Here is a 25,912-nt window from a genome sequence, read left to right on the forward strand (position 1 = left end):
GTTTTTCTCAAAATATGGTGTGAAGCCTGGATCTTTCCTTAAAAAAAAAATTAGCTGTACTCAGAAATATAAAAATATATATAGTTAAACAACAGAACTATGTAGCTGTTGTTTAACTATATTTATTTTGACTACTTTATTTTGGTTTAATATTAAGATTATATAGGTATATGCACACGAAAAATACACACTTGGTCGGAGCCTGACTGATAAATATCAGAAGTTTTTATTGATACCGAAAAAATATACCAAGAATAAAATAATAATCCACAGCACGAGTCCTTTAAGGCCCACGACTTATTCAAGTTGTTTTTTCATAATCATAATTTTAGAATAAGATGGTTATACCTAAATAGGACAAAACATCGGAATTTCCGAGAGGGGAAACTCTATCACATCTGTATGATACTGACTGAATCGCACTCAGTTGAAAAGCCTTTATAAAGATTCTTTGCATTTCTTATACAAAAAAAAAAAAAAAACTGTTACTAAATAAAGTTTGACAAACCGTACAATAAACTACCTTAAAGTAAATATAGAAATTGAATTTGCTCTCATCTATCCTGTTATATTATCTTAAGATCGTCCTGGAACTTATCTGTTAACCGTTATTGATGAGCAATAGTTTTCCTGTGAAAGGAGAGATGGAATTATATGATCCATGTCCACTCAATGAGTATTCCATCCTATAACACTTTTATATGTATCAGCCACTGTTTTGTTTGCGGATCATAGCTGTATAATCGGTAAACAACATATTAGCTAATATATAAAATTACTATTGTAATTAATTGGGAAGCCACTTAGTGGACCTCCAAAAAAAAAAAAAAACGAAGAAAAGTATGGAGCCCATTCACCTTAAAAACTAATCTACTTTGCGTTATTAAAACTGGAATTATCCCAACTGGTTACGAAATCGTAGCATCTCTGGAAACGACTTGCATATGTATGTGTGCACGCTAGGTCTGAATGTTTTGAGTTTAGCACCTGTTCCACACGCATGTGTTCTCTAATTGTAGCCCAAGGGTTGGTAGCTACAAGTAGGGCGGATAATTTTATTGTTTGTTGGCACGCGTTACAAGTTTTCAAGACCACCGATCGTTCTTCCTTTCTCTTTCAGGTCAGATACACTGGCTACAGAGACAGGCCCCTGGAGGAGAGGCAGGTGAAGTTTAAAAGTGCGTGCCGCGAAGGACACACGGAAGTGGTAAGTTTTGTGGGTCGTGATTTAGTATTAGCGAATGAAATCGTGATTATTGAGACGTGAGCGAGTTGCAGTTGAAGTATTTTGCTTCTTATTTGCTAGCAAGCGTTTAGCAGTAGTTAACGAAAAGAATTCATAATCATGTAGGTTGTTAGAGCCCTTTTTGGAAGCCATCAAACTGAACTGTTGAGTTGCCTGCTGACAACTTAAGATATACACCTACTTAGTAGCCATTTTTTTCGAGATCGTGGGATTATTTTTCTCTTTGATCGTTTCTCTTTGAAGGACACAAACATGCATTCATGTTTGTGTCCTTCAGTTCTGTTCAACAAAATTAGTTTTAAATATGATTTAAAAATTCATTAAAGTAATGCACAACACAGAGAGGACTGCAAGTCTCCCCCCCCCCACAACTTTGAACACCATATTTAAAATAAAAAAGATGTTTTTTTTTCAGCTTGTCATTGAAAATGACTAAAGAAAGGATAACAAATGTCCACTGTTATTTTATATCGAAGCAGGCAAACACTGTTTGTTTTTGAAAGTTTAAAAAGTGATCGAGAACCCACAAGAGTTGTAAATATATTTAGATAATTCGGGTCCCCTGCTCTAGGGGAAAAAAAAAAAAACGGATTTTTTTTCGGTTATTTCATACCTTCAGTAAGTCGAGTAATCTCCCACAGAGCAATCATACCAAAAACTCATAAGTCATTCACAAATATCCATGCCACAGTGGAATGTAAACTCGCAGCCTTTTTGAAGATTAGAACAGCTATGCGCTCGGCCATCCAGACATAATAATTGCTTTAAACAACTTCTTTATATTCTACATGGGAAGTAGTTATTGTATGAATTAGTAATCCACCAGTTTATCAATGCTTGATCTGTGGTCGTAATAAATTCACGCAACTCGAATACACACGTATTTGAGTTGCGTGAAACGAAGTGATTTGAAAATCAGCTGTTTATAGGTACTCACCCCGAGAGTAAACCGTCTCCGAATACGTGACAACCCTCCCAGATTTCAATCACAAATAATAAGGTCATTTATCAAAGTGGCCATTGAAGACGGTGCAGACAAGCCAGCAACATCTGTTGAAGTAATTAGGTTTAATTAATGGTCCTGGTTTATTAATGAGGAGGGTGATAATGAGAACTGCCGCATATATTTTGATGTCACAGGCTTTTCTCCTTGGGGAAAAACGTAACACTCTTCCAGCCCTTTCTTGCATGAGTGAAGATAGTTTAATAGGAAAACCGTGAAGAATAAACAATGCATAGTTACGCCACGTGCCCTTGTAAAGAACGGAAGCCTCCACCGTTGATAAAAACAGTCCGCATTCTGAATTAAGGTCCGAGTTCATCTTCGAAATAGTCGTAAATAAATCGGTTCGTCGTCATTTTGCCGTGCTGATCTTTCGGAATAGAGAATGTACCATGCTTCGTAGATGTCCTGCCTCCGTTTACGCCATGCACTGTAGATCTTTTATTCACTTAAATGTTGCCTAACAATAAAAAGCTTAGTTGCTTTGATCAAGGTTAGATTGTGGATATCGTATAATAAGATTCACTAAAACTAATTATTATGTTAGTTTATTTTTTTGACGGTATTAATTACAACACAGAATGATAAGAAAATAATTGCTACTTATTAACTAATTTGCTGATATTTCGTTGGTCTTATATCCAGCATCTTCAGAGCACAAAAATAGTTTGTCACAGTACGCGAAACGACAATTTGGTATAACAGTGGAACTAGTTTTTTTAAAAAAAAAAAAAAAATTGTAACGGACAACACAAGGAACTAAAGTCCTAATTAGACGCCATCTATGTTAGAAAAAGAGAGAAAACAAGTATTAATTAGATTTTCTTGATTTTCTGTGTCGAGCAAACGATTTAGTGATTGATAATAATATTTAAGTTTGCTTTTACGAGCTTTCGAACAAGCACTAAATCATATTTGCAACTATTGTTTCTGAAAACTACACCACAAAATATTCCCAATGAAATATATCGCTAAACTAATTTCCAAGAACAACGTTATCTATGGACTTACAGCATTCGTAATAGTATATTTTTTAATATTCTTAGAGACTCTGTAATACAGTCGCGACGTTTGCCTTTCAATTTGAAGTCGCTGCTGTGAATTTGGCCGAAGCAACTAAGGTTATTGTGTCTGTTAATTAGATGTGTTCTTTCGATGTTCTTGCGTGTTTTTCGGGATGAAAAACCCGAATTTCCTGAAGGGGGAAAACCTTCCATATGAGATCAAATACTCACCTTCAGCTGAAACACCTTATAAAGATTCTTCGATAGGAAAGTCCTGAGTTAAAATCTCCCAGAGGAACATTTATGTTAGTACTTTCAACTAAAGATGAGTTCGTCCGTCTTGTACGGTGGTGGTAAAGTTTTTCTTGCAATAACTGCAATTTTTTCACGAATAATCGGTCCCACGAACTCACATACTTAAAGACATAATACATCTGCCTTTAGAGAATACAGCAGAGGAATGATGTCTGCATTGAATGCCCGTAAAACAAGTGCTTTTACAGGAATTTTAGTAGCCTTTCTACAGTGGACACGAAGTATTCTTGGTGTTTTTTATGACAAAAAAAGATCCTCACTTTATAAATTTTCTATTACCCTAAACAGGAACTGTAAGTTGTGGTCCTCCCAAAAAAGTGGCAAAAAGGCTCATTTTGCCACTTTTTTGGGAGGGTAGGGTTCGCAATGCAAGACACAAGACAACATACATGATTAGGTGAATATTTTTAAGGCATTTTTCCCGAACTATAAAACCGTCGTTTATAGTACTGTTTTTTAGAAGGAGAAGGTTTAGTACCCTGACATATTTGAAAATGTGGTCTCTGTGTTTCTCACTGACTTCACAAAGTATTCGGCATATCTAGCAGAGTAAAATTTGCTGCTGATAATATAATGAATATTTTACTCAAATAGTTTCTAAGACGTTCAATGCTCATTAAACCCGGATTATTTAAATCCGAATTGCGTCATACGATTTCAATGTTCATTTTTTTTATTAACTTATTTAATAACCAGTATTTTCCTCTAATATTTGTAAACTAGCATGCCGTGGAAAATTACTCTCCTCGCATGTTGGTGTACGTTTCACTCAAACTAATCTTCAAAAGTTCGGATGCATTGATCTTTCGCGGTTCTCATTGAATATTGACAATCGATGTTGATTATGTTCAATTACATTAAACACGTCATATCAGCTCCCTAACAAATTGCATGGGGTTGATTTCACATACAGCAAGTAAGTAATGCAGTAGGTTTAGTTTTATTGCATTAGAAATAGTTCTCTTTTCATCTCTTTTATCAAACACGGGGTTAAGTCTCCTGTTAGAGGTTTACAGGCATTTTGAATGCCTGCCATTACTTCTCTACATCCCCTAAGTGTGTGTGTGTGTGTGTGTGTGTGTGTGTGTGTGTGTGTGTGTGTGTGTGTGTGTGTGTGTGTGTGTGTGTGTGTGTGTGTCGCAGGCCTAGCTAACTTGAGAGTGAAAAACGCTACCTCTCCCGTATGCGAAGACCGAACTCATCTTCAGTGGGGAGAAATAACCTTATAAAGACCCTTCGCTTCCTATATGAGATTCAAATCCAGATATTTCCAGCCTAAAAGCTGGAAAGATCCAGATTCTTACTAATTTAGGTCTTATCGATTGATCTAAGAACGTTCTTAAGGATCTTCCTAGAGCATAACATTACGACAAAAGCAACAGTAGATTGACTGCAGCGATTCGATTATGGAGATAATACTAAAATGTAGATTAATGTAGTTATAACTAGTAGAGTGTTCTATTTTTGTCCAGTAGTTCTGTGTAAAAATGGGATTTCTCTATAAAAAGATCTCTATAACGTGTGCTTTAACTTAAAGTGACAACAGCTGTATGAGATTATTCAATGGAGCATCCTATGAACCTACCAAACTTAGAAAGGCTCTAATCCTGTAGGTTGAACATCATATAGAATATCAACGATCCTCTAAATACATTTAGATTATTGAGATTAAATATACATGGGGGGGGGATGATTTGAAGTAAAAAAAAAATCATTTTTCCGTATTGATACAGAAATTTGGTGACTCAAAAGTTTGGAAAGTGAATGAGACTTTTTTTTTTAATAACAAAAATAAATAAATAAATAAAATAAAAAAGATAACAATTTTCGGTATGTAAGTTTTCTTTATAGCATTAAAAATTACGATAGGGTTTAAAAGTGTGTGTGTACATTGCTTGTGGTTCGAATCCAAAACAGTGGATAAGCTCCCCCACCCCCCGGCCAACCAGGCCTGAATATATTACGAATAATGAAAAAATATCTATCTGTAGTACATACGCCAAAAGTACTACTGCCAAATATACTTTTTGTGTTACTGTCTATTCGTTTCAATAGTTGTAAGAAAAGTTGTTATTCAGTAAATACAGCTTCGAGACATTTACTGAATAACGACTGAGACAAAGAAAACGATGTGCTGAATGGCAAGCTGACCCATATATTTGCTTGATACGCTTATCAGTTATTACAACTTTCTTATACTATAAATAGAATATACGCTTTTGTCAAATAATATAAAGATGAATATGAATATCGGTTGTTGTTCTTGTTACCCACAATTATCATATCGTATATTTACAGAAATACTTTTTTTTTTTCATTTACGCTATACAGATGATTGCGTATTTCCATAATAATTACAATCAGTATAAAAAAACTTAAACTAGATCTCAAAGAATATATTACTAAATGGTAACTAATAAACGAAAGGTTGTTGACAATCACTATAGATTTTAAATCAGACAACCAAGTATTCACTGTAATTGTTGCATATGGCCCAAACGATAATGCTAATAAAGAAATTAAAGATGAATTCTTCGAAATCTTACAAAAAAACAATGAAGAAGTTCAGGGGCATATCATACTACTAGGAGACCTTAATGGCCGGATAGGGAATGAAGTAGATGAGGAAACGAAACAAGTGTTGGGATCACAAGGAGAAATAACCCGGAATAATAATGGAGAAAGAATAATAAATCTTTGCCTTACAAATAATTTAGTAATAGCGAATACTATGTTCAAGCATAAATAAATCCATGCGTTTACCAGGGAAGAGCCCAGAAGAAACGAAAAATCTATAATTGACTACGCCATCATAAGCAGATCGTACTGGAAGTATACAAAAAATGCAAGAGTCTATAGAAGTCCAGAAACAGGCAGTGACCACTACTTATTAATGTTGGAAACAATCCATAAAATCAAAGTTGAAAAATGTAGAAAAAGTAGCAAGGAAATAAATGTCAAGATAAATAACTACAAACTAAAGAAAGAAGAAACAGCCATTGAGTATAAAAGTAAAATAGAAAAGAAGATGAAAGAAGTAGAAAAAGAGATATATGAAGGCCAAGACGTAGAAAACCTATGGTACAGGTTCAAAACACTTCTTCTAGAAACAAGCAAAAAATTTGTGGTGTATCATTAAATAATAAACAGAAGAAACATAAAACACCCTGGTGGACTGAAGAACTAAAAGAAGAAATTAAAAAGAAAAAGCAATTATGGAAGAGATATATAACATCAAAGCTGCAGGCTGATAGAGAACTATACAACAACCAAAGAAATAAAGTTAAAACCTTAGTGAAAGCAGAGAAAAGAAAATGCTGGGAAGACTTCTGACATACTTTAGAAAAAAATTTTAAAGGAAACCAAAAACTCTTCTATAATGTTTTAAGAAGAATGAGGTCAGAGAAAGAATGCCCCATAAAGTTTATCAAAGATAAGGATGGAAAGTTACTCACAAATTCCGAAGACATCATGGAAAGATGGAAACAGTAGTTCCAAGAATTATTGGAAGATGCAGGACATGGAAAAAATAGAACCCTAAGAACAAGACACACAAGCAAAATAGAAGATCAGAGTGAATAAATTCATGCAAATGAACTGTTAGCAGCAATGAATAAAATAAAACTGGACAAATCAGCAGGCCATGACCAAATAACACCAGAAATGGTAAAGAATTTAGGAACGAAAGCCGTAAAATTTCTTTTACACCTTTTCAATGTTGTATGGAAAAAGAAAATTATTCCCAAAGACTGGGAAGTAGCTATAATAATCCCTATATTTAAGAAAGGAGACAACCGCAAATGTGAAAACCATAGAGGAATTTCGCTTTTAAGCGTTCCAGGAGAATTATATACCCGCATTTTAGAAGCAAGGCTTAGGAATCAAATAGAGGACACACTGGATGAAATGCAATATGGCTTTCGAAAAAATAGAAGCACACAGGATCTTATCTTCAGTCTTAGACAAATATCAGAGAAAACATTGGAATATGGAAAAGAACTACATTCATGTTTTATAGATTTTGAAAAGGCCTTTGACCGAGTTCCCAGACACTTAATATGGCAAAGATTAAAGAAAAACAAGATACAAGATAAATTAATAGCAGCCATACAAAGCTTCTACAAAAGTAACAGAAATTATGTAAGAACCTGTAAAATAGATCAAAAGAATTTGAAACAAATGTAGGAGTGAGGCAAGGCTGTATCCTCAGCCCTTTTCTCTCCGTTATAGTAATGGATGAAATTTTAAAGGCATGCCAAACAAAAACAAAAACGTTCCACCTAGGATACAGGAAACTGAAAGAAACCAGGATTTCACACATGGCTTTTGCAGATGATGTAGTTATTCTAGCAAATACAGCTGAAGATTTGCAGTACAACATCAACATTTGGTTATGAAGAAACGAAGAAAGGAATATAACCATAAATATAAATAAAACTAAAACAATGATCATATCTAGAAACCAACCAAAACACATAATAAAAATAGAGAATCACCAACTGGAACAAGTCCACACCTTTAAATACTTGGGATCATATATACAAGAAGATGGTAGACTAGACCCAGAAATTAACAACAGGATAAGAGGGGAGAACAAAGCTATTCTATGTGCAATGAAAGGCCCACTTCTAGATAAGAAAGACGTCACGCAGAATACCAAAATGGCAGTATACCGTTTAGTGTTTCTACCAACATTAACATATAGTTGTGAGTCTTGGTATTTAACAACAGGAAACACAAATAAACTACAAACAATTGAAATGAAATATCTTAGGAAAATGGCACAAAAAACAAGACTAGACCGAATAAGAAATCAAACTATAAGAGACAGCCTTCAAGTTGCACCTCTGAATCAATTCATAACACAAGCCCAAATGAGATGGTTTGGACGTCTCAATCGAATGGAAGAAGGAAGAATAGCAAAAACTGTATACGAAAGCCAGAAAATAGGAAAAAGAAACATAGGCAGACCCAGGAAAGGTTGGCAAAAGGAAATTAAAGAAAAATTGGAAAAGAAGGGAATTAACTGGAAAGAAGCAAAACAACAAACCTTGGACAGGATGGCCTGGAAATCTCTTTGGCAAAATCTCGACTCTTAAAAGCATAAGAGATCATAGACGAAGAAGAAGAAATTATTTTTCATTTTTTTAAAAAATCACGTCTTACAATATTAGCGAATGTTTTATAACAATAAATAAAACGGCGTAGTTAATATCCTGAAAAATCTGAATTCTAAAAACTCTAAATCACATATGTAGAATGCACTTCGTTTCAACTGTGCCAAAATTTTCTGAAATATATTATCAGAGAATTTTATTTTAAGAAAAAAATGTACTATTGCACGCAGTCGATTTGAGTTTTCGTCTTCTCTTTTTAAGCCTATAGACTCAGACTAGAGCATCTTGCATTTATGCTTCTTTGTATTCGCTAAAATACAAGATAATAATAGGGGATGGAGGTGGAGAGCTGAAAACACTTTTCCAGTTCAATTATTTCCTAATTAGACATAGAAATTAACAACAGAATAAGAGGGGGAATAAATACGGTACAAAAACGTTAAAACAACAAAAGAGATCTCTGACAGAGCGAAGAAGAACTTCTAATTTTTATGAGTCCTGTGACATGCGTAGAGCGCAACCAAACTGGCAACAAACATAAAATCCGAATTCCAGATATTTAATGGACTTTCTACGCATGTCACAGGACTCATAAAAATTAGAAGTTCTAAAAGCCGCTATCGCTGGTTTAATTTCTTTGTCTGAGCTCTTTATATTCATGCATCGAAGATATACTGAAAACTTGCCCAAGTTATTTTTGTTTCACCTTTTCAAACCCCTTTAATTTACTTCCTGTTTCCCCTCCATTCTTTACCTATTAATACTTTCTTCTCATGTCGTGTCTACTTCATAATTTTCTACGGATGCGTCGCTTAATCCGTTCATTTATTTTCTGCTGATGGTTATCAGCGAAACTTTTCATTAGATATCACACAGTTAATTTCCAAGGGTTTGAGGTTGCGCGAGCACAATGAATATGCTGATTAATGATTTCTTGTTATTGGCTTACCGACATGTGAAAGGGGATGGTTACGACACATTTTAATAATTATATTCCATATTTTTTATAGAGTTTTTTTTATGTGTGTGTGTGTGTGTGTGACAGAGAGAGAGAGAGAGAGAATTTTTGTTCAAGTTATTCGATAAAGTTAGTGTAAATTGTTTCCAAAAAAAAATTAAAGCATCTTAATTTATTAATATTCAATATTCACATATTTATTAAAACGCAAGTATTGTACTGTCCTACCACAGATGTGAGAACCTTGGCTGGCAATGTGCCAAGAAGAGTCAATTCATGTTGAAGGGGAGAAAGAAATAAGGCGATGTAATAATTCATTACCAACACGCGAAATCACGTGCTTTATGCGTAAAATTTTCCAACTGTTGTACAAGCAAAATAGTTACTATTTTAAAAACTAAAATTTTCATAAAGAAGAAAAGCTAATTTTCCGAAGTATAATAATAAACATTCATCCTTGCGAAACGCATTGATCATCCTATTATCGGAATAGATTCCTCTTCTGCAATGCGCAGAAGTAAGTTCGGACATCTCGTATCTGTGGTCCGACAGTAAATTCAAAATCGTTCCTCGTTTCATGTGCTATTTGTCATTCATTAAATAACGAAGTTCTCAATGGGTTTAAAGCAACCCATTGAAAAAAACATTGAATTGTTTTTTAATATTTTGCCCGAAAATCCAGTATTTAAATTTTCTTCCGGATTGCAAAGCATATTCTATCTCCACATTATCATTGGAAATAATTTACTATTTATTACTTTCGAATTACAGATGAAAAGAAAGCTTAAATAAATGTTAAGTAGTTTTGACATACCTTAAAAATCGAACGAGTCTCTTTATCGAAGTAAATTCTTATTGAAATTGTTCTTTAACCGCAATAGTTACTAGCAGGTAATTGAAGCAGTGATATATTATTAAAAAGAATAATTATTTATAATAATATATAATAATAAATATAACTAATAAAATAATATTTAACTAGTTTTAAAGGGATGTATGTGGAATTATAAGGATGGTGTGTATATATACATATATATATATATATATATATATATATATAAATGTAGAAAGTATTTTACCTTGGGTATAATAAATGTTAAAGATACCAAGCTATTTTAAACCTGGTTTTACTCCATTTCCCAAGTAAGCAAACAGACAAATAAGTCAAGTTTGCGCCTGCACGTAATGCAAGTCTAGCTGACCCTGCAGGTAGTGCAAGACCAAGGTAACTCATGGTAAAAGTAGAATAAGCTCTGATCACATCTTAATATTTACCCTTAATGCAAAGCATATCTCCTGGAGGAGATGTATGATGCTATTTATTAAAGGCAAGGGGCCACTACCCAGACCGGTTTCGACCTTTATTGAGGTCTCATCATTGGGAGCCAGGCTAGAAATATCAAGATTTTAGTAATACAGAGCTTATAAGTATTTTACCAGAACAAGTTACCATAAGGTGTTTTAACATTATTAAATAAAAATCTCAGGAGGAGATATAAATGTAGAAAGTATTTTACCTTGGGTATAATAAATGTTAAAGATACCAAGCTATTTTAAACCTGGTTTTACTCCATTTCCCAAGGATGGTAATATAAGGATGGTGATTAGGAAAAGCTCAGGAAACAGCTTGCGGCAAGAAATTGGAAAAAGGAACTGGATGGAAAGGATATCAAGGCTGCTTGAGCCATACTCAAGAACTATTTGGTGGAGGCAATATCAGAATGTATTCCAAATGGTAAGAGGGTAAATAGAGTAGGTGTAAAATGGATGAATGAAGAGGTAAGCTATGCAATCTGAAAGAAGAAGGTATTATGGAAGAAGCACAAGTTGAGTGGTTATAACAAATAGTTGCATGAAAGTACCTAGGGAATTTTTTCGATATGTGGTCAGTAGAAGAAAGAATGATTAGCGAATGATAGCATTGATTGATAAAAATGGAGGAGTGATAACCACTACAGAGGATATAGTTGAGGTATTTAATGAGCAATTTATAAAGGTATTTCATTCTTGTGAATGTGACATCATGCTGAACTTGAATGGAGTACGAAAGGAGGAGGTATATGAAGAATTGAATAAACTTGATGTAAATAAGGCTGTAGGACTTGATGCTATTTCACCACCTGTTTTGAGAGAATGTTCCAGGGAGTTTACAACAGCTTTTGCATATCTTGTTAACATGAGTCTTTCACTGGGTCAAGTTCCGAAGGAGTAGAAAGAGAGAAAAATTGTTCCGATTCATAGAACCAGGCCAGGGGCTTTGAATTATTATAGGCCAGTCTGTGTGTTGTCTTTTTCAATCTCCATGGTAAACTTTATACGAGAATGTAAGGAATAGATGTTGTCTATATATCTAACCTTTTGGGTTAGATATATAGACAACATCTTACTTTACCTTCCTTTTTAAGCAGTATCAATTCCTTACATCCTCGTATAAAGTTTACCATGGAGATTGAAAAAGACAACAAGTTATCTTTTTTAGACGTCCTTCTCATCCGTTCATCTTCTGATATTCTTACAACAACAGTTTACAGAAAACCAACTTTCACAGGTCGTTATATTCTCAAAGAATCTGCTCATCATACTTGTCAAAAAACATAATTAAATAAATAAATAACATAAATAAATGACAAGTTGAACTAATTCAACTTCTCATTTATTACAGGAAGAACTCTCGACTATCAAACATCACATGAAACTAAATGGCTTCTCCGAAAATAATACACAACATCTCTTCGATTCTTACAGTCCAACACAGAACAGCAAAGATTCAATACGCCGAATTCCAATTCCTTACATTTCCGGGATATCAGAACCAATTTCGAGAATTCTAAAGAAATATGATCTAACAGCCACTTATACATCTATTAACAAATTATCCACCCAGTTTCCTTCATCTAAAGATAAACGCTCAACCTTGTCTCTACCTGGTGTGTATCAAGTTCCTTGTAATTGTAATCTTTCTTACTTTGGACAAACTGGACATTCCATAGAAAAAAGAATTCAAGAGCATCAGTCATCAATTCAACACAACAAACCTGAGAAATCTGGATTATCTCAGCATGGATTAGAAACAAACCACAACATCCTTTGGTCCAAGACTCTCCTCCTACACAGGTGTCGCTACAAATTTGAACGTTTATTTAAAGAAAGTGTGGAGGCCTTACTTCAATGTCCTAACTTGAATCGTAATGACTGTATATCTAGATAAAAAATTTGGGAAAGTTTAACCAGGATAACACATTATTTTATTTTTTTGTAAATTTCCTATATTAGTCTAATGTTATTTAAGATTATTATATGAATTTCTGAATTAATATCTTTAATTATGATTAAGTATTAGAAGAGTAAAAATGTTTACTCTTCTAATACTTATGACATCACGTGGCTCGTTCTATGTGGGAATGATCAATTGTTCGTATTCCACTTTGTTTTTTAAAACTATTCCTATTTATTCACTGAAGATGGTCTGTAATATTCAGACCGAAATATTTGGCAAATTAAACATTATTCTTGCGTTAACGTGCATATATTTCTAACAGATAGGGATAAACATTAGATTAGTTTGCTGGATTGGAGATTGGCTGTCTGATAGTTATCAGCGAGTTGTCCATGGAGGAGCCATATCCCAAAAGAGGAAAGTTACTAGTCGTTACCCCAAGGGTCTGTTTTGGGTTCATTGGTGTTTAAGTTGTGTGTAAATGATATTGGGAGAGGTCTGAACAGTGATATGCTGTTATTTGCAGATGATCAAAATTTGTGGAGAGCTATCAGGAGTAGAGCGAATGCTATGGCTTTGCAAGAGGAGTTGAATAAACCGGCTGAATGGGTAAATAAATGGGGATGTCAATTCAATGTTGCGAAGTGTAAGGTTTTGAAATTTGGGAAGCAGAGATGGAATGTAAAGTACACAATCGGTGGAAATATCTTGGAACAGGTAGAGGAGATAAGAGATCTGGGAGTGATTGTGGAACAAGGACCTAAAGTTTCGGGGGAATGTTGCTGAAATTGTGAGGACAGTACACTGGATAATGGAGATGATGCCGAGGGCACTCACTTGTCTATGTAAGGATGTTATAGTCCCCTAGTATAAGGCTTTGATCAGATCACATATGGATTACTGTGCACAGATTTGGTCACCTGGTTTTTAAAAAGATGCATTGGAAAGGGTTCAGAAACGACTGACTAAGATGGTTTCTGGTCTCTGGAATGCTGAGTATGAAGACAGATTGAGAAAATGCAATTTGTAGAAATTGTGGATGGAAGGAGGAGGGAGGAGAGGAGATAGGAAACGTATAAGCTGTTAAGAGGTCATTACCAGATTGATGTCGGGGAGGTTTTGCATAGAATGGGTGAAGATATGGAGAGAACAAGAGGTCATCCCTGGAAGCTGTATAAGGAGAGTGTGAGTAAGGGGGGAGCGGGGGGGTAGAGGTGAGTTGCATGAAGAGTGGTGAGTAATTGGAATGCATTGCCCGATAGCGTGGTGAACGCAGAGACGGTGACCATATTTAAAACTCGGTATGATCAACTTTGTGTGTAACAGCAGGACCTCCCGCGATGAGTCTTTTGACTCCATTGAGATTTTGATAATAATAATACGTAAGATTTAGAATTGATTCATGTTATAAATTCTGTCATGTGAATTTATAAATGGCGCTACCCATTCATAAAACCTTTTCGGATAAGTTTTTAAAATATAGACGTCAACTTCGAAGGGAACTTTTCATTATTAGGTACTTTAGAAACGTGGGGAAGTCAATAGTTTTGAGAATCTTTGGGAATCTTAAAATCTTGATTCGCTTTACGTAATAACTCTTGATTTCAACATCAAGCCTTCATCTTATAGCGAACTGGTTTTGAGATTAGCTATGATACTTGGCCATAGTGAGTCACCGACTGCTCTTATAACAAATATTATTAAAAAAAAAAATATAGGACAAAGTATAATAAGCTGTAAATCTGGTTCTAAGTTGAATTTTATCAATCTTCTACTTTTATTCAAGATATTTAACAAGGCACAAACTGCCAAATTTGAAGCGTTAAATTCTTAATTAAAAAAATAATAATAATAGCGAAAACTTTTTCTCTTGTTCTTCTCCTGCAGATATCTCTAGAGATCGCACGAACAATCAATTTCGATCAAATTTAGAATACATTTGATTTTTACATTGCTGACAGCCCATAAAATGAATGGGGAAGATGGAGGCACTTCCTTCACAGACACAAATCACATCATTCACAAATTTCTATCAAATTTGGTGCAGAGTTGTTTCTTAAAAGTCGCTTGAGGCATTAAGCCTAATCGAACTAAAAGGTGAATTGAAGAGGATTTACATCTCTACAGATCCCATTACGATATTTTTTCAACCATATATATAGTTGTTTCCAACTGAATATTTTAACCCAATATATGGCGGTTTCTTGCATTTCTTTAAGGTCATCTGAGAAATTTAACATCGGTTAAAATGAAGGAGGATAGTTATGTGGTCTTCATCACACAACTTCCTCCTCAGACATATCGTTGAACCATTTTCGATAATATTTGGAACATAAGAGTTTCTTACGTTGTTTAAGGTACCTGACAATTCCCACACAACTAGATCAAAATGAAGGTTGTGGTTGTAAAGGAGGGAAAAGAAAGAAAGAATGGCGCAAATATTACTATATGGCGCATCATTCAATTAATCTCTGGACGGTTTTATTTCATCTAAAAAATAAGTAATACATCATAATAATATTTATTTTTTTTAAAAAAAAAAGATAATTACTGACAAGCCGAGTGGTTGGCTGCGACTTAGAAGCTGCATTTATCTGACATGATTGTTTTACTTTTTAAAAATATTCCCCTTTATATTCGAGTACTGCCATAGCAGCAACAACAACAACAACACAAATCATTAAAGATATTGGTAAAGTCATTATTTCTAAATTGCAGCCAACCTCCTGTTTCCTTAGTTCTTGGAAAACTTGTTATTACACAAGATGTTTACGACGGAAGTGGTTGTTAATCTTTGAAGTTAATATATCGGATTTTTAAAATGATCGAAACGACTTATTATTTATTTTTTCGTTCATTACGATCCCACTATTTAAATTTGTTTATAATGTCAACTTCTTGGGGCGTCCTCCCTCCCCTCCTATTTAAATTGTACAAGAGATTCATCTTTGTCTATTGGTTACGGAAAGTTTATTTTCGTATGTTTTTCTTTAAAAAATAATAATAATAATGACAGTGTCTTATTTTTCTTCTTCCAGGCTTTTGTGGCGACAGGAACCAATCTACAGCTTGTGTTCAGTCCCTGTACAAACGGATACAGTGAAGGCTGTGACTTCGATAAGGAACAAGGAAAGGTAAAGATTAATATTATATATTTACAAGAGAATTTTTATAAGAATAATCTTTCAAACTCAGACATATTTGTCCAAATTCTCCATTTCTCCAAGAATGCAAACTTCTTTTTAAGTTTGGAGAATGCCAAGAAGGAAAAATAAATTGAGCTTTTATTTGGACATTAGCAAAACTCAATGTTAGTCTTGAACATAAAAAACCGGGCGGTCATCTAAAACCCTCCCGGCAAACTCCTGGCTTTGTTGCCGACCATGTCCGTAGGGCAGATCATTTGCTCCTCCGGACTTCTTTGAAAGAAGATTTAAGGTAGTAAGGTGTAATTTGAAGAGTGGGTAGAAGTGGTTCACGTGGCACAATTAAGGGTAGCCTCTGCATACACCCGGGGGCGCTACTGTAGTTAGGGAGGGATATTATCGACCCTTACTTTGTGGCAGTGACCGCCTGTCCCGCCCACAGGTGTTCGGAAGGCTAATAACTGTAACTTGTTGCCTAATATCAACTTGGTGGTTGTTAAACTTTTCAGTGAGTTTTTGGGTGCCCTGATTGCGACGAAGAGAAAATAGAAAGAAAAATGTTCACTGTTTTGGTAACGGTTCTATGTCAACTCGTTATTTCCAAACTACCATTTGATACCTGTTTGTTTTTCCTTTGAAATAGAAGATACAAATCGAAAGAGTTTTGTATTTGATTAATTGCATTTCAATCAACAGAAATGTTTTCTAGGAATAGAATAAATCTTTATCTGTGTCTGGTTTAATTTTAAAAAGTAATTTTATTTAAAAATTGTATGGCTATAAACTTAAAAGATGTATGGATTTAACTATTTTAAAATTCTGTTATGGCAATCTTTTTCTTGATGTTTGCCCTAACAGTAACATCCAACAAAAAATGGACGATTTTTAAAGGCATTTTACTTAAGCTTAGGCTTATGCCCGATTGTTTCAAGTTTATGAGTCAACTATTGCCGCTAGATGGCCATGTTATGTCTCTCGAATGCATATGTACTCTCTGGTTCATCATTTTTATATAAAGAAAAGCCATTTTTAAGTGACTTTAACTGAAAGAACCCATAAAAAGGTTCCTATTCTTCTTTTCTGGGATGTATCCCCTCAGATCTTAGTTTATTGCATGTGATGATGATGACGTAGTTTTAAAATTAATTCATTGATTTTAGATTTATAATTATATACTCTAATTCAAATGCAATATGTTTCTGAAAAGTTGCAAGAACTCTTCACAGCAATATAGATTAAGCCGATATCATGTAGAAAAGATCACGTGAATGTATTCTTATGGATAATCAGTACCATTTCTTGTTGTTTCTTTTGCTGCTAATGAAACAGTTGGAATGAGAATTCGGATTATGATTCATATAAAACTTAATAATATTAATGAATTAACTGTAATATAAAAAAGGATATAAGAAGGATGAATATTCATTCATTAATGCAACAAAATATCATTCGGTGAAGCAGAAAGTACCTCTCGATATTTAACTGCGACATTGCCTTCACGGAAGTCATTAGAATTGCTAATCCAGCTATTTTGCACACTTTTTTTTTTTCCGACTTGGTTCACTGAGACTTAAAGGATACAAAAGAATATCTTAAAAAAATCAAAAATTTGTTTTAGGGTGGGTGTCATTGCAATAATTTCTTACCCATTATATATTTTAGCGACTTTGTCGTTCTTTGACCAAGAACTGCTCCTAAACGCTAAGATCGTCGAGTTTACTATACAGCTTCCCCGTATCATAACTTAGCAATGGAAAGGAGGGTTTAGTTCGTCTCTCTCTCTCTCTCTCTCTCTGAGCCTGCATTGCAGTTCTCTGAGAACCCAAACAAATCCAATACCAATAGATTATCCTAGTTAACTGATTACAAGTGGTAGATGTAACTAGATAAAACTAGAAGAGGAAAAATACTTATAAAGGCACACACACACACACACACACACACACACACACACACACACACACACACACACACACACACACACACACACACACACACACACACACACACACACACACACACACACACACACTTTCCCTCCTGGAAACTCGAATCCCGCAAAATAAACAAACTGACTGGAAGAAAAGTTCCGAGGTCTAATACATTTTACATTTTGATTTTTGCTGATTAGGCATAACACCAGCAAATTTGAACATGCACCAAGTATAGCAGCTCTGCAAAGGAATATTTACATCGAGATGTTTGTAGGGATAAAAACTGTTCGTTCGAGTATAAAACAGAATTGCAAACGTGCAAGCTCAACAGATCATGTCTAATCGTTTATTAATGAGAACTGCATATGTTTTATTTGTCAAATGAAAAAAAAAAAAAACGTTTAAGTATCAGGGTAAAGGAGAATAACTTTGATAGTTAAATAATCAGTGCGATATACTTTAAAACACAACCGATTTGATTGAACAGCATGTTGCGTTTGCCTTCAAGAGAATGTTGTGATTCTTCAATATAGTCTTTCTCAACTCAGAATTTACTCACAGCGTATTAAAATAAGCTTAAAATTTTAAATTTAATTGCGCAATTTTTTATGAAAATATAAAATTGTTCATGGTGGGCAAGTTATTCAGTAATAAGAGCCGCATATAATATATTTTTGAATTTTCAAGAGCCGCAGAAAATATTATTTTAAAATTGTATTTATAAATAATAAAAAATACAACTATATAGAAGTCCTATTCACCAAAGAAGAATATGTTTAATCTCTACTCGTTGAAGGCTTTGATTGATTCTTCATTTGCGCAGTTAATAGTTTAAAATCTGGCTGGTAGGATGTCAAAACTGTTCTAAGAAGCTCAGTGAGGTGGCTTAGTGAGGATACCACGATGTTTCGACTTGACAAATTTCATTACAAAGAAGAAAGATTCACAGCAGTAAGTAGTCCCTAAAACAGAGCGTAGTCGGAAGCCAGTTTTCTGAAGATTCGGATACTTTGCTTCTGGAATTTGTTTCCAAAAGTCAGATGAGCTTTTATTTAATAACTTCAAAACCACATCTTCCTGCATCTCAATAAACTCTGTCTCTATTAAAGCAACATCCGCAGTAAAAGGTGCAACAACAGGACATCCATCATTGATGACATCAATCACAAAAGGATTCACAACAAATTGAAAACATGGCTTTAACGTTTTTAGTTTCTCAAACCTATTCTCAAAATCATTATAAAGTGTTTCTAAGTTTCCTTCGCATTGTTTCAGTTAAAATCGTCCTCCTATTGTTGATTAAACACTCTCATTTCTTGTTCATATTTCTGTTTTATACTCTGTTGCTCAGTCATTATAAAAATAGGCTTTTATAACTTTCACTAAAATCAATCTTAATTATTTATTAATCAGAAAAGTACTTATCTACACTAAAATTTACTAGTTATGTTCCGCTACCACCACAAGCACGTAACTTGTGTGTGTACTGCATGAAGAATGATGACGCAGAGTCCAGGCAACAGAGGCGGTGGGGTAATGCAGCGATCAAGTAGTCACTTTTGGATGGCGTGAGCGACACAGGCCATAAAATGTCGAAACACTTTTTACCAACCAAATACGATAATAAAATCCACGTTAACAACCCTTTTGGCGGGTACCATTTAAAAGCTAAAAATGTAAAGTTTCAAAATATATGCTTTTTACTTATCTTTAAAGCATTTACGAAATAAAAAATTCTAATATTGGTACATACTATACTACAATAGATTATTATTAATATAAAAGTTTAGAAAAAATGGCAATGAAAACCAATATTGTCTCGGAAGCCGCACAGAGTAGTTTTGGGAGCCGCAGTTTGCCCACCCCTGGTATAGATAAAAAAAAAATGGAAAAAAAAATTCTAACATAGCACTAATTTAGTTTGTGAGGTCCCAAAGCTGTTCCATAGATGGAAAGAATATATTCTTGCAATTAATTATCCAAATAACGAACTTTGTCTCTGAGAAACATCTTCATTACATCGAAAGGAAAGTTAACAAATTGGATGAAACTGTTTCTGAAATGAGTAAATGGAATTCTCTTTTACCGCCGAAGGTGATTTGAAAATTACACCGAAGAGACAAAAAAATTAAGAGAAAGAAAGAAAAGTGTTTTTTTTTTTTTTTTTTTTTTTTTTTTGTCTCTTCTTGGCGACAACGTAACTTAGTTGTCGCCAGCCAATTGAGTATAATGCTCACTCGGCTAACCAAGTAATACTGCTTAGGCAGACACCGGATGCCATCTGTCTACAAAAAATCGAAAATGGTTAAAAATAAAAATGCTGATTAAAATGATCATTTTTTGTTTACTTTTTTTCTTTTTTTTAAAAAAAAAGTATTCAAAATGAAAAACTTCATTTTGAAGGCTGCAAAGAGAAGTAGTACATGTTTCCACAAGTAGTTTATTCCAGTTTTGAAATAGAAGTATTAATAGCGATGGTATTGGATCCGTGTTACAAGTCAGATGTAGACACATTTTACACCCGTTTCTAATTAGTATTAGTATTATTATGAAATCAAAAAACATGTGTTTTATAGTGAAAATTAAATTTGCATTTTTTTTGACTGACATTCCTTCACCAAGTCCTCTCCAGGGACAAAAGTTTCGCGCGGAAAAGATGCAGGCCAAATCAGCAAGTGCTGTCTTTTGATTTGAAAATAATAATAATAATAATAATAATAATAATAATAATAATAATAATAAAGCTGCTTTCTATGAGGCCTAAACTATGTAAATATTTTTTTCATTTAGGATTTGCACCATGAGGCTCCTATTATTTTTAGCAATAATTAAAATAATAAATGCTATTACTTACAGGCCCGCAACTTGCCAAGTATTCATGGATTTCATAATTATAATTTTAAGGTAATATCGTTAGTTATGCCTGAATATATTTCTGCTAACAGTTATCCCCCCCATTCCCCGTTTGAGACCGGTTAACTTACCTTTAGTTGGAAAACTGTTATACAGGTTCTTTACATTCCAGATGGTACTCAACATAGGTCTTTCTAACAATGGGATATCTCCGAAACCAGCTGAATTAGTCTCTCTCAGTTACTCTCGGATCTGCTGTAGTTTAGATTATTATTATTATTATTATTATTATTATTATTATTATTATTATTATTATTATATTATTATTCAGTTAACAGAGTTCATAGTCAACGAGTAAAAAGAAATATGAAACTGCCTAATGAAATCTTTAACTTTCATTAGGCTTTCACTTTTAACAAAGTTTTGAGCCAGTTTTCGGGCATTATTCATAGGCCTAGGATCTTCTAGACGTCGTCGTAAAATGTGAAATGCCCCTCCGTTTTCTGGAGTTGAGATGGTGTTATATCTGGAAGGCTCAACTTTTCCAGACGTGTCATAAATGCTCTTGATATTTCTCCTAGCGCACCAATGACAATGGTTGCCCTTTTGTTCCAAAGTGGTTGAATTTCAACCTCCAAATCTCCATACTTGGTTTAGTTTTCATGCACTTTTTGTCTTCTACTTTACTATCCCCCCCTAGTGTTGCCATATCAATAAACCACACATGTTGTTGTTCGACTACAGTGAGGTCCAACCTACAGTAACTTTTCCAACCTTCTGAACTTTTAGCCATTCTTTCTCCTTGTACTGCTTTTTTCAATCTACTACATTCACTCATTTTCTTTGTAAGCTTCAATTAGCATCTTTTCTGTGCTTACCTTTATGTAATAATTTAATGCTCGCTTTCCTTCTTCTACTGTTTGCTTCGCCTGCAAAAGAAAATGTCTTCTACTTTGCCTAGCTATGTATAACGGATCCACATCACTGCATGGGTGCAAGAACGATTCAATGTAATTAATTTTCATATTTTACGATCAAGTGCATCCAAATCGGCTTGTGTCTAGTCAATTAACCCTACTGTATCTGATTACAGTGATAGCCAATGTATTAATTGTTTTTACAGCAATCAATTTATGTTGCCTCCATTGAGTTTGGACTTTAGAACATTTCTGACTCTTTCGGATATTTAGACTCTGTTTTCTTTTTTTACTTTTTTACTTCCTAAAAATACTGTACCCATGACACTTGATACCAGTTAATAAGTCTGATTCTGATAGCCAGATCTCACTAATAGCTACAATCTGAGGTCGCAACATATTGACTAAGACAACAAACTCTATTCCTTTGTTTCTGACACTCCTAGCATTCGTGTACAGACATAATAATCTACCTGTTTGTTCTTTTGTATTGTCTTGTCTGCAGTCTGCCAGACACAATTGGACAACTTGCAGATCTCCATTCCTCTCTAAATGCCTTACACATGTAGACATCTTTGCACACGTTTGATGGGTCCGAACTGGACGAACCTTGACTTTTAACTAATGTGATGGAATCTGACATTTCCTCCAACAGTTCTTTATTAATTTTAAGAATCTGTGAGGTAAATATTCTCCGCCATATTTCGAAAACTCTATATTATGCCATCTAATGCGGTTGATTTTCTATCTTTTGATACCTTTATTGCGTTTTTTTTAGTTCTTCCAATTTTATTGGTTCACTATCAGTGCTGATTTCTTCATTATTATTTTTCTGTTATTAACATCACATCACACCATAAATTCTTATAATGTTCTATTCATTGTTTCTCTCGTATTATGTTGGTTTGTGGTGTATCTCTTTCTTCGTTGTTTAATTTCCTTCATATTTAGTAATCTTTGTGAGCGTTCTGTACTATGGTTTTAGCTATATTTCTTTTGTTTTTGTATATTTCTTCTGTTTCCTTTGTATGCCATTTGTTTTTGTTTTATTGCATTTTCTATATCTGTGTTCCAGATTTTTTAATGTTTTTCTTTTTAATATTTTACTTTTCTTTCCAATTACCTCAGAGGCTGCTTTATGGATTATCTTCATTAAGTTTTCCATTCTTCTATATCTTCATATCTGATTTGGGCTTCTTTTAGGTAATCTGTTAATCGCGATTGATATAGCAATCTAGTGCTTTCTTTTTGGAATAGATATATTTTGTATGCTTGTTCTATTTCTTCCTTTTTCCGTTTCCTCTCTCTATTTCTATTTTAGAGACTACTAAATAAGGATCTGAAAAAATTTCACTTCCTCTGTAAACATCTACATCTTCATAGGTGGAGCTAGTTTCTAATTAATAACGATATAATCAATTATAGATTTTACCATTCCAACTATATTTATTTATATTCTGTTTTGAAAAAAAAAGTATCGGTTATTTTAAAATTATTGAAGAGAGAAGTTTCTTTCTAACCATAAATCTTCGTTGGTCCATCAATCATTGCTCAGTGACTGACATCAGGAAATTTCTGTTTCCAAATTCCATACATTCATTTTTGGTATCCTCTTGATGCCGGATTCGACTGAAAAAAAAAATCGACTTTCAGAAAAAGTCGATTTATTTCGTTTTGATTGTTCTTCTTATTCTTCCAGTCGCATTTCAGTTCAGAGCCTTGGTTGCTCGCAAAGTAGTCTGAGCCCTGTAGCCTATTTATCGCCTGATGCCCAAAGGCTATAGCACCAAACGAGATTCTTAAATCCGAATTACGACCGATCTGATATGAATGACTTCTTTCTTCTATTCATCATTTAAAATGGGGGAGGGGCACACTTAGTCTAACTCCTCTGCTAAGGCCAGTTTGGCGTGGAAGGCCAGCTGCATCCAAAAAGCGCGCAAGTCCCTTCCACTACAGCGTGGTGTCCCTTGAGGGAATTTTATTATTATTATTATTATTATTATTATTATTATTATTATTATTATTCGAAAGGTATCCTACTAAATTTGCAAATCTCGATATTTTATTATCTTCTAATCTGTTATCTATATTACTACATCCATTAACCATACTTATTTTCAACCACATATCTAACCTATTATATTCTCAATTTCGGCCTGTCGGAATTTTAAAATTTTATAATATTTTCGTGTCTTCATTCTTCACTAGTTTTCTATTGTAAGTCCCTAACAGTTGTTAGTTACTGAGGAAATTATACTTTCTTTTGATTGCATTCCCATATTTAGCAATTCTATTGGGTCTTGTTTGAAATTCGTAAAATTTAGCGACGTGGAATAACTAGATGGTCCCTTATTTCTTTTTTAATTGTTTTTCAGTCTTCATTTAATATTTTCAGAGAACTTTTCGCCCTTAGTTTTAATAGTATTTATTTGCAGTGATTGTCCTTGATCTTATCCTGAATGACTTTTATCAATAATAATAATAATAATAATAATAATAATAATAATAATACAAAATAAAAAATAATAATTAGTTACATTTAAGAAGTCAACTGAAAGGCTAGAAAAGTCTTAATAATTATTTTTTTTCTAATTAACATCTTAATAATAAATAACCACTTGTTAGAGTCACTGTTTTAATTACCAAATCTTTATTTTCAAGGCGAGCTATCTCATGCGAATTTTTTTCCTCAGTGTAAAGATAGCATTAACTACAAAGTCGAAAAGTCAACGTGTTCCTAATCGTGCATTTTACAGTTTATTTTTCACCCAAATACTTATTAATAACTCTACAACCACATTTTCTCCTCAATTTCTTAAAGCAGAAAAGAAAAAGTAATGTAAAGAAAAGCATTTAATGACTTCATGGTATTCTGAACCTGTGGTTCATGTTCGTGAAAAGCGTTTAATTTTTATTTCCACGAATGCAAATGAGATTTTTTAAAATTTATTTCCTGTTGAAACTTATGGATTATTGTCCTGTTCCGTTTATTATCATCTATTAATAAGCGGAAATATGCAGAAGAAATGAGTAATTATCGTGTCAGTCGTTTGCAGCCTGTGAATTGAACGTCCTTCAGCCTTCTCACTTTTTTATTTTTATTTTTTTTAAACACAAGAGTACGCCCGGAAGTTATTTTAATTTCCTTGTACAAGCACACAGCGGGGGAGTTGTACGCTTGGCTGGTTGCAAACAAGTAAAAATAAGATGAGTCTCATCCGTCGTTGATTATAAAAGTTATTATTTAGTTATAGTTCTGCTTAGTGCAGGTTATGATTCAGTAGCTATGAACATTGTCGAAAGGATGCGCCAACAAAGGAAGTCCGACTTCTTAATGTGTTATGCTTCACACCAGAGAATTTGACATGGCATAAGACGTGATTTGCTTTTTTTATATTTTTTTTCAAATAATAGATAATTAGGCTTAACGGTTGTCAGCTGCCAACCGGATTTACTTTCAGAGGTGTTTCCGGTCGATCATTAATATCGATTAGACAGACAAAAATCGTTATGAATGGATTTATTCGATTTGTGATAACTCGATCAGAGATCAGGTGATTATTACTTCTCAAAATTTACATAAAAAATGGGATTCCTTTTCTATGATTACTTTTCATGAAAATAAATATTCAAGAAAAATACTAGTACCGTTTTGATATCTTAATTTATAAAGCTTACAATACTCCTTTATTTTAAGGTGTTAAACGAACGTTTAAATCGTAATCCAATGAATATACTGGAAAAATTATCATTAGATTCATCATCAGATTTGCTGAAGCTGTTGACGTTTATGCGCGCGCGCGTGTGTGTGTGTGTGTGTGCGCGTGCGTGCGTGCGTGCGTAGTAGGTGGTTCCTTACTTCGACCAGATAAAGTACTAATTTGGTGCTAAAACTTAAACTTTCTAAAATTTAATAAAACACCACCACAACAAAGTTTTTCAAGCTCGGACCTTTATCTTAAAACAGTTTAGAAATTAACTTTATAAATATATTTTCTTTTTCTCTGTCTAATGAAGAGCGATCAGAACTTTTATAAAGGCTTAAAATTCGTGATCTTTTGTGTCTGGTACTGCCTATTAGACATCTCTTCTTGGGGTCCTCCTCCTCTTCATCTTCTATAGCTCTTTGCTTGCAATCAAGAAAACAAACTGGTTACACAGTTATAATTATTACAATCACAATTTAACTATTGTAACGA

General features: G+C 33.8%; 1 protein-coding gene and 1 long non-coding RNA gene across 2 annotated transcripts in view; one reads left to right on the forward strand and one right to left on the reverse strand.

Annotated features, from left to right (window-relative positions):
* Positions 1–25,912, reverse strand: part of LOC150110195 (uncharacterized) — a 122,828-nt gene that overhangs the window by 24,377 nt on the left and 72,539 nt on the right. The gene's annotated exons all lie outside the window — the stretch shown is intronic.
* Positions 1–25,912, forward strand: part of LOC150110196 (protein big brother-like) — an 88,713-nt gene that overhangs the window by 5,211 nt on the left and 57,590 nt on the right. The window contains exons 2-3 of the mRNA XM_090392124.1: positions 1,121–1,207; positions 15,899–15,994. Coding sequence (XP_090248250.1) covers positions 1,121–1,207; positions 15,899–15,994 — 183 coding nt within the window. The remainder of the gene's footprint in view (positions 1–1,120; positions 1,208–15,898; positions 15,995–25,912) is intronic.

This window comes from Typopeltis vanoorti, chromosome 1 (genome assembly GCF_054136105.1).
Source record: "Typopeltis vanoorti isolate ZY-2024b chromosome 1, IOZ_Tvanoo_1.0, whole genome shotgun sequence".
Classification (NCBI taxonomy): domain Eukaryota; kingdom Metazoa; phylum Arthropoda; class Arachnida; order Uropygi; family Thelyphonidae; genus Typopeltis; species Typopeltis vanoorti.